At 39.0% G+C, this 10813-nt stretch overlaps 1 protein-coding gene across 3 annotated transcripts in view; it reads right to left on the bottom strand.

Moving 5' to 3' along the window:
- Positions 1-109: 109 nt before the first annotated feature.
- The window catches only part of RNF141 (ring finger protein 141), a 49942-nt gene continuing 39238 nt past the window's right edge, over positions 110-10813 (bottom strand). For 2 of the 3 annotated variants that reach the window (XM_028501433.2, XM_055091551.1), the window contains exons 4-5: positions 7676-7857; positions 110-2352 (exon numbers count right to left, since the gene is read on the bottom strand). In XM_028501433.2, coding sequence (XP_028357234.1) covers positions 2241-2352; positions 7676-7857 — 294 coding nt within the window. In that variant the 3' untranslated portion in view covers positions 110-2240. The remainder of the gene's footprint in view (positions 2353-7675; positions 7858-10813) is intronic. The other variant, XM_028501432.2, reaches the window with a different exon arrangement.

The raw sequence follows: 10813 nt of genomic DNA on the forward strand, positions 1-10813 counted from the left end.
TGGGCATATACCCTGAGAAAACCATAATTCAAAAAGAGTCATGTACCAAACTGTTCATTGCAGCTCTATTTACAATAGGCAGGACATGGAAGCAACCTAAGTGTCCATCAACAGATGAATGGATAAAGAAGATGTGGCACATATATACAATGGAATATTACTCAGCCATAAAAAGAAATGAAACTGAGTTATTTGTAATGAGGTGGATAGACCTGGAGTCTGTCATACAGAGTGAAGTAAGTCAGAAGGAGAAAAACAAATACTGTATGCTAACACATATATATGGAATCTAAGAAAAAAAAAATGTCATGAAGAGATTAGTGGTAGGACGGGAATAAAACACAGACCTACTAGAGCATGGACTTGAGGACATGGGGAGGGGGAAGGGTAAGCTGTGACGAAGTGAGAGAGTGGCAGGGACATATATACACTACCAAATGTAAATTAGATAGCTAGCGGGAAGCTGCCGCATAGCACAGGGAGATCACCTCTGTGCTTTGTGACCATGAGAGGGGTGGGATAGGGAGGGTGGGATAGGGAGGGTGGGAGGGAGGGAGACGCAAGAGGGAAGAGATATGGGAACATATGTATATGTATAACTGATTCACTTTGTTGTAAAGGAGAAACTAACACACTATTGTAAAGCAGTTATACTCCAATAAAGATGTTAAAAAAAAAAAGTACTCTCAAAACTTAATACAAAATAACCCAATAAAGAAATAGGCAAAATATCTGAATGAATACTTCACCAAAGATGAAATACATACAGATGACAAATCAGCATAAGAAAAGATACGCAGCATTATCAGTCAGGAGGGAAAGGCAAATTAAAACCACAGTGAGATACCACTACACATCTATTAGAATGGCTACAATCAAAAGGACTGACAAATACCAAGTACTGACAAGGTTGTGTGGCAAGTGGAGCTCTCATACACTGCTGGTGGGTGTGTAAAATGGCACAGCCACTTCGGAAAACAGTGGGCAGTTTCTTAAAAAGTTAAACATACACCTACCGTATGACCTAGCCATTCCACTTCTAGTTATTATTATTATTTTTTTTGTGGTATGCGGGCCTCCCTCTGCTGCGGCCTCTCCCGTTGCGGGGCACAGGCTCCGGACGCGCAGGCTCAGCGGCCATGGCTCACGGGCCCAGCCGCTCCGCGGCACGTGGGATCCTCCCAGACCGGGGCGCGAACCCGGTTCCCCTGCATCGGCAGGCGGACGCGCAACCACCGCGCCACCAGGGAAGCCCCCACTTCTAGTTATTTATCCAAGAAAAAAACAAAATGTTTGTCCATAAAAGCAGTTGTCCACAAATGTACATTTAAAGTATATATAAAGGCAGCTTTATTTGTAATAGCCAAAAATTGAAAATAACCCAATGTCCACCAACGGGTGAGTGGATAATAAATAAGTTGTGGCATATCCATATAATGAATACTACTCAGTAATAAAAAGGAAGGAGCTACTGATACATACTACAACATAAGTAAATCTTGAAATAATTATAATGAATGAAAAAAGTCAGACAAAAAAAGAGTACATACTGTATGATTCCATTTATAAAAATTATAGAAAATCCAAATTATTTTATAGTGATTGAAAGCATATTAGTGGTTGTCTGGGGACTAGAAGAAGAGGTGGGGGGAAGGAGACCTTATAGTGGCCATGAGGTAACTTTTGGGAGTGACAGATTTGTTCATTACCTAGATTGTGATGATGATTTTTATGGGTATATACATATATCAAAATATATCAAATTGTACTTTAAATATATGTAGTTATAATTGACATATTGTATGTCAATTATAAATTCTCCTGAACGCTTGATTCTTATTTTGTAAAATAATGAGCTTGACTAGCTGTTCTCTAAAGTTCTCTCCAGGTCCAATATTCAATATTCAAGGATTCATATTATTCTTTCTAATCATATATGGAGGAAAAAAGTAGAAATGAGGAGGAAAATAGAAGAAAAGGGGGAATGTTTGATTCTAGACTCTAGTCAGGCACAAATCTCCTTACAGCAAAAGTAAATTGTCAAAACTAAGATACATCCCCACATTTTATAAACTTTAGGTATAAAAATATTTTAACCAGTAGGAGGCATGTCATAAAATCCGAAGTACTAAAGAACAAAATCTCTTATACTTAACTATAATATTTTTGCATTTTTGGAAGTTTATTCATATATACTCTCCCGCTTGATCTTGGCCTAACCCATGAAGGCGGCAGATTACTTACCACTTGTCAATGCACTTCTGACAAAAGCTGTGAGCACAAGGCAGGATGAGGTCAGCTCGACCATCCATACAGATACAGCACTCCTCCTCATCAGTCAGCTGCTTTACTCTGCAATGTGAAAACTGAGCTGGAGCAATGATATTCTCTGTTGTCACTGTGCAGTAAACTTTGTTTCCATTGCCTTAAAAAGCATTATCAAGCATCTATGTACCCTCAACATAAAGAACAATATGATTCATGCAATATCAGAGTAAATTAACTTATCTTTTAGGAATAGCAAATATATTAGGGAAGAAGTACTAGAGGGGCAAATTCCATAAAAAACGACTGGATAAAAAATAAATCCTGAGATGGTTAAAAGGAAAATATGGACCCAAACTGGAAAATAACTTAGTCCATTTTAATCATATTGAATTTTTATAAATTAATTCAACCAATATATGGTTTATTCACCATGCTGGATACAAAGCTTTCTAAAATAGAGACCTTGCCATCAGGGTCTTGTTATGCTACTGCTGACAATGGGCATATAAATGAAAGAATAGCTTAGTCTTAAGGATCAGGTGCTTGCTATATGAAATACAAAAGAGTTAGAAAGCAAAGTTATTTGTCCTCAAAGAGCTCTTTCATCTTGGGAAGAAAAGAGATGTTGAACCTTCTACTCCAGCCACAATTCAGAATGCCCCTGAATGAGCCAAGGACCTTTGTATGTGGTGTTTTCCTTTCCTGGCATACCCTTGTGAGTTTGGTAAACTCCAACCTCAGTTACTCAGCTCAAGATACCATCTTCTCTATGCTCTCAAAACCAACATTTTCCTCAGTTAAAGGACTTAAACACTGTATATTTTTTTTTTTTTGTGGTATGCGGGCCTCCCTCTGTTGTGGCCTCTCCCGTTGCGGAGCACAGGCTCCGGACGCGCAGGCTCAGCGGCCATGGCTCAAGGGCCCAGCCGCTCCGCGGCATGTGGGATCCTCCCAGACCGGGGCGCGAACCCGGTTCCCCTGCATCGGCAGGCGGACGCACAACCACTGCGCCACCAGGGAAGCCCTAAACGCTGTATTTTAATTGGCTATTTATTGGTTGGTCTATCCATAAACTGTAAGCTCTTTGAATACAAGGAGTTTGTCTTAGGTTCTCAATACATGTTTCTTTTTTTTTTTTTTTTTTTTTTGCGGTACGCGGGCCTCTCACTGTTGTGGCCTCTCCCATTGTGGAGCACAGGCTCCGGACGCGCAGGCTCAGCGGCCATGGCTCACGGGCCCAGCCGCTCCGCGGCATGTGGGATCCTCCCGGACCGGGGCACGAACCCGTGTCTCCTGCATCGGCAGGCGGACTCTCAACCACTGCGCCACCAGGGAAGCCCAATACATGTTTCTTGAAGTGATTTTAATTTGCTTTTAATCTTTGTGCTATTCACTAATTTTTAGGTTTACTTCATCAAGCATGTACTACTTTTATAATTATACAAAAATTAAATGTTTCAAAGTATAGCCATTGGACTATAAGCTTGAGGGTAGGAACTATCTCTAACATGTTTTTATTCCCTGCTGTGCTTATACCACTGTATATGACATTATATAGTACTTTAAAATCTGTCAATTTGTATATAGAAGATAAGAAAATGTCAAATGTGCATTACATGTAGTAAGTGCTAAGTAAAGAAGGAAGAAATGAGTACATTTCAAACTTGTCGGAAAAATGAGGTAGAAAAAATGATAGGATTTCGACAGACAGAGGACATTCTATGTGAATAAACAAAGCTATAGAGGTAGGAAAAAAAAAAAACCCAAAACTCTGTATATGTATGTAACAAGAAGGCTAGCATCATGCTCCAGGGAGAAAAATAAGAGAAAAGATTGCTTAAGTACAGCAGAGATAATCTGATCCTTGTATGTCAAAATGGTAAGTTTAAACTTGTTCTGACAGAGTTTAATCAAGGGGAAAGTGAACCCCCATTGGAAATAATGCTGTAGGAGATTAATTGGGAGAGCAGTATGAAGGACAGTCTAGAGGGAGGAACACCAATCAGATCCTTATTTCAGCAATTCACCTGGGAGATAATTAGGGCCTGGTCTAAGTGGCATTACAAAAGACAAATCATCAGGATGTGGTAACAGATTAAATGCTATGCTTTAGCAATGCATAAAAGAGGGCAGCCCCTGAATTGAAATGGGGAAACTGAATGAAACCCTAGATGGATGTGGATCTAATGTATTTGAATTTTTCTATATCTACTCATTTAAATGTTTAAATGCCTTTTAGGTGCCACGTATTGTGCCAGACCCAGATGAACTAGGGTCTCTGCTCTTGAGGAGTTTACAATTTATGTCTAAGGATATGGACTTGGGTGTCAGTAGCAGAGAATATAATTGAATCCATAAAGAGTGACAGAGTCCTGAAGGTCAGAGTTTAAAACTGAGGAGTAGAGGGTTACAAAGAACAGCATTCTGGATGGAGGTAAAAGAAAGAACAGGAGACACAGAAGCAGCCAGTGGAAGCTGTACTATGTTCACTTTTTTTGCTACCTTCCTAGCAATACAGTGACCAGAAGAAGGAAGGAGGAAGAGTCTTGCTCTGTTTGTCCTTAGTAGACCACTTGTAAAGTGGAGAATTCAGTTCTCTGCCCCCTACCCTGAAAGACAAATTGACAAATAAAAGATCATCCAGGAAAGCCTCTGGGATATAGCAGAGACCTATACAAACAAAGGCCGAAGGAAATGGGGAGGCTTATCCTGGAGAACAGAGGCTCAGTGAGAATTTGATTACTGTTTTCAAGTATTTGAAGGACTGAAAGAGAGAACAGACTTGTTTGGTGGATTTCCAGAGGGCACTGTCACTGAAATAAGTAGAATACAGTAATAATTTAAGAATAATGATAGTTAACTTTTACAGACTTTTTTTTTTTAATGGGCCAGGAACTGTTCCAAGCATTTTATTTATTTTATTTATTTATTTTTGGCTGTGTTGGGTCTTCGTTGCTGTGTGCAGGTTTTCTCTAGTTGCGGCGAGCAGGGGCTACTCTTAGTTTTGGTGCGCAGGCTTCTCATTGCGGTGGCTTCTATTATTGTGGAGCACGGGCTCTAGGTACGCGGGCTTCAGTTGTGGCTCATGGGCTCTAGAGCACAGGCTCAGTAGTTGTGGCACATGGGCTTAGTTGCTCTGTGGCATGTGGGATCTTCCTGGACCAGGGCTCCAACCTGTGTCCCCTGTATTGGCAGGTGGATTCTTAACCACCACGCCACCAGGGAAGCCCCCAAGCATTTTACATATATTAACTCACTTAACTCTCCCAAGAGTCCTATGAAGTAGGTCTTATCATTGTCATCCTCTTTTAAAAGATGAGGAAACTGAGGAAAGAGAGTTTAATAACTTGTCCAGAGTGACATGGTAAGGAGTAGAGCCAGGATTTGAACACAGGAAATTTGGTTCTAGAACCTGTGCTGTGCTGCCTCAGGAGAGCCAGATTTTGGCTCTGAAGAAAATAATGCAAAAGGGAAAATTACATAGTGATTAAAGCTACTTGTGAATCAAAAGGCTTGCCTTTCTGAGGCAGTGAGTCCCTTACAGCTGCAGGTGTTCATGTACAAGCTGGACTACCACTTCGCTAAATGTGGTTAAGTCTCACTATGCAAAGTGCTATCCATGGATAAGCAGTAGTGACAACACCTGGGATCCTGATAGAATCTCAAGCTCCTTCTCAAAACCAATGAATATTAAAGTTTAAGAAGCACTCTAGTATAGGATCTTCCTGCACCAGAGAGTACTAATGCAGAGGTTGCGAGCATGGCTGTATTGCCAGGCAGGCCAGAATGTGAATCTCAGCTAGGCCAACTTCTAGCCATTGTCATTTATTTGTCTAAACCTCAGTTTCTACATCTGTAATGAACCAATAATTTTATTCCTATGGGGTTGTTGTGATTTAATGAGTTTATACATGTAAAGCACTCATCACAATGCCTAATACCCTACAAGTACTTAATAAATATAAACCACTAATAGAAATAGGCACCAGATATAAGGCTGAACCAAATAAATACCTCTTAAGATCCCTCTCAACTTGAAAAGTCTATTTTTCTATGAACTAAGTATATCAGGGGGTAACAAAAAACCCCAAAAAACATACAAAGGCAAGAAGCAGCCCTAACCTACCAATCAGGCATTGAGTTTCCCAGTCTCAAGGGCACATGAAAAGGAACACTCTTACCTCCTTCATTACAATGACTGCAACATGAAAAAAGTATTACTTTCAATTAATTTGCTAACATCGAGCTTAGTAAATACTATTTACTAGTAAATACTATTGTCAGCTTTCAAAATACTCAAAAAAAAAAATCACCATTCTGAAGAGGGAGAGGAAAAAAAGCAGAAAATCAGACGCCTGTCTTTGAAAGATTAATTTTACAAAATACAGGAAAGATAAGCCAAAATCCTGCCTATAATACTCTAAAACTCATTTGGCATTTCATCAGCAACACTTGTACAGCCCAAACGTAGAAAACCAAACAATCCTATTAAAGATAAACAGGAAATGATAAGTTAAAATACAATCTTACTACAACATAGTATTTGGAAACCAGTTGGTTAAGAATGGATCGGAAAATGCAACTGTAAATGGAGCAATAAAAAAGTTCTTGTTAACCATATTCTTAACTTCAAGTTAAAAGACACTGTCAATTCAGATTTGTGCTGTCTACCCTGTATGACAATAAGACAGGATGTCAACATGTCTGGACCCACATAAGCCTTTTTCCAATGAGGCATTTATAAAGTTAAATTATGGTCATGGTTGTCAAATGGCAACAGGTGGGAGCTTTCACATGCCAAAAGCATTATAGAGAAGGAAAAGAAAGTTTAGATAGAACAATAATATATTAGGCCTGAGTAAACAAGCACCATCACAGAAAACGCTGTCTGACTTCATTTCCTTCTGGTAACTCAGTACATGCAATATGTGCACCAACTACTTGTTCATTCCTGAATGGACTGCCAAGTCCTGGAAACAGTAATTACAATGTTAATGCTCCAATTAGTCAGATATCTTTAAGAAAAACTGGAATGGTTTTGCCAGATTCTTGGACCTAATTCCCTGAAGAGCTTTGATTGTCTAAGAACCTAAATGCCTATTATAAGAGGGGTATTAACTATATCCTTTGTCATTAAATGCAAGTAGAGCGGAGAGTGGATTCATGGAAACTAGATTGACAGAAACATTACCTGGCGTAAGCCACTTTAGTTTTTCTTTAATTTGGCACTCTAACAATGTCCTGAAACACAGAATAATCCAAAAGCAGATCTGGGATATAATATCAACTGAGACAAAAAGTAATGTGATTTAAGATGTCATGGAGAACACCAGCAAAAACATTAATGCGATTTCAGTACTTTGCATGTTGGAAAATAAGAGAAACATGGTATTTATGCACTGTATACCTTCCCATCCAAAGACTAGCCTGACAAGATGTTACAGATGATGAGTTTTCATCAGGGTCTTCAGAGGTGGAGCTCTGTGCCAATACTCCTGCTGCTTGACTTGTGATGTCTTTATAAAGCTGAATAAACTGGTACAAATTCATGATCCGTGATGCTTCCACAATGCCACTGCTTTTGTTAATCTAAAAATACAAAGAAAATGAAAAAAAAAGTAGATAATTTTTCTGATCGATTTTTCCCAAAAAAGGGGAACAAATATTTAGTCAAACATCCTAGGAAACAGAAGTTTTCAAAGTTTGCAAATTACCTAACAAGAGAGCAAGAGTCTGAGCAAATGAATAATATAATGTCCCCTACATTTGTGGGGTTCAAAATACACAATATTATCTCATGTGATACTCAAAATAACCTGTAGGGTTGATTAGCCATCATCCTGTTTAGTTGTTGAGGTCAGCAACTTTCCCAGAATTAAGAAATTAATTTTAGAGACCAGTATTGACAATCCTTTTCATTTTAACTTATTTAAAGAATTTCTTTTTTAAAAATATTAAGGTTCAGTTTTTAAAATTATTTATTCATTCATCATTTATTTTGGCTGTGCCAGGTCTTAGTTGTGGTATGCAGGATCTTCGTTGTGGCATGTGGGATCTTTAGTTGCACCATGCATGTGGGATCTAGTTTCCCAACCAGGGATCAAACCCGGGCCCCCTGCATTGGGAGTGAAGAGTCTTACCCACTGGACCACCAGGGAAGCCCCTACAGAATTTTTTAATTAAAGATTTATTTGAATCCAACAACCACATGCCATTCTACTATAACTGAAACAACAGATTTCCTTCTTGAATATCTTAAGTTCTCTTATATACCAAAACTTACAATCTGGAGACATGAGAAAGTGAAGTACAATAGTTAGGTTATATTAAAAAGACATGATTATAGCAACATTTCAATATTTTGAATAAAATAATAATATTTGTAACTAGCATTTATTAATTATTACTTGAGAAGGCAGTAAGAGAAAAAACAGAATCAAGTATGAATCAGATTCCATACTGTGAAAATGGTAGAACCACCTCTAATAATCAGAAAATTCATTAAATTTGGGGAAGGTAAGGTCTCTATGGAGATGCAAATATGTAAGATTCTTTGTAATAAAAGACTATACATGGGGTAGAGAACAAATAAATAGCATTAAAGATGACAGGAATTTATACAGGCTTACAAAATAAGACTTTCAGGGCTGAGGAAACTGGGCCAGTCTTCCTTCGGAACTGCACAGTTCAGAAGAAATTAGGGAATAATTCATATAAACTTAGTATTTAATAGCAAAGCTCATCAAACTGCAATTTTTTAAATTGAAGTATAGTTGATGTACAATATAAGTTACAGGTATACAATATAGTAATTCACAATTTTTAAAGGTTATACTCCATTTATAGTTATTATATGAGCTATATTCCCTGTGTTGTACAATATATTCTTGTAGCTTACTTTATACCTCATAGTTTGTACCTCTTTCTTTTTTTGCGGTACGCGGGCCTCTCACTGTTGTGGCCTCTCCCTTTGTGGAGCACAGGCTCCGGACGCACAGGTTCAGCGGCCATGGCTCACGGGCCTAGCCGCTCCGCGGCATGTGGGATCCTCCCAAACCGGGGCACAAACCCGTGTCCCCTGCATCAGCAGGCGGACTCTCAACCATTGCGCCACCAGGGAAGCCCCATAGTTTGTACCTCTTAATCCCCTCCCCTTATATTGCCCCTACCCACCCACCCCTGCCACTGATAACCACTAGTTTGTTCTCTAAATCCGTGAGTCTTCTTTTTTGTTATATTCGCCACAAACTGTAATTATTAAAATCATACTATTCACACAGCAAATATTTATTGAGTACCCATTATGTGGGTGTTACAGGTACTATGTGCACTGTTCTAGGCACTGGTGACATAATGTGTAAAAACCAGACAAAAATCCCTGTCTTCATGGAGGTTACACTATAGGTAGGAGAGACAGACAAATAAAATACAGATTAGATAAGTTGGAAATAAGTGCTATGGAGAATATTAAACAGAGAAGAGAAAATACTGAAAGGCTACAGGGAAGCCCTCACAGAGTAGGTGACATTTAGGAACTAAAGAGGTGCACCAATCAGTCATATGGATATCTGGGGGAAAGAGCATTCCAGGATGACAGTCAAGTGCAAAGGCAGAAGTGAACCTGGCAAGGAGCCAAGGGTGGCTGGAACAGAATGAGAGAGAGGAGTGGTTGAAGATAGGGTTAGGGAGTGAGGTGACGACAGAATGTATAGAACTTTGCTGTTCATAGTAATGACTTTGGTTTTTACTCCAAGGGCATGGCAAGTCACTGGAGGGTTTTGAGCCAAGGAGTAATAAGATCTAATTTCATTTCAGATTATGAGTGGAATAGACTGGTTATTGTGCTGAGACTAGACAGAATGGGGACAAGGGCAGAAGCAGGGAGACGAGTTAGAAGGCTATTGGAATAATCCCAGTGAGAGATGATGGTTGCTAGGAATAAGGTGATAGTAGTGACAATGGTTAAGATTTGGTCACATTCTGAATATATTTTGAAGAGAAACCTGACAGGATTCACTCATACACTGACTGTGGGGTGGGTATAAGAGAAAAAGAGAAGTCAAGGATGACTCCAAGGTGTTGGTCTAAGTAAAAAGACGGATGAAAATAATATAATTCATGAAGCTTCTTAACAGCCACCTTAGTCCACAATTTTAATTAACCCATTAATTTTTCTAATATTATTCCCCCCAAATATTCCATTTAAACATTGTTTAGATTATTTTTTATAATGTTTGAGCATAACCGCCACAGCAGATAACAGATACTCAAGATAAGGTCTTACTGTAAATTGGCTTTTAGTTGCTTAAGATTAAGAAATATAAAATTTCAGTCTACTATCACCTTATAATATACTGGACTTTAACTCTTTTTTTTCTAATGTTAACACTGACTTCTCATAGGGTCTTTCAAAAAGAAACTAAGAAATGCAAATAAAACATTTCTTTAGGGGGCTTCCCTGGTGGCGCAGTGGTTGAGAGTCCGCCTGCCGATGCAAGGGATACGGGTTCGTGCCCCGGTCCGGGAAGATCCCACATGCCGTGGC

This window comes from Physeter macrocephalus, chromosome 16, assembly GCF_002837175.3.
Source record: "Physeter macrocephalus isolate SW-GA chromosome 16, ASM283717v5, whole genome shotgun sequence".
In the NCBI taxonomy this organism is placed as follows: Eukaryota; Metazoa; Chordata; class Mammalia; order Artiodactyla; family Physeteridae; genus Physeter; species Physeter macrocephalus.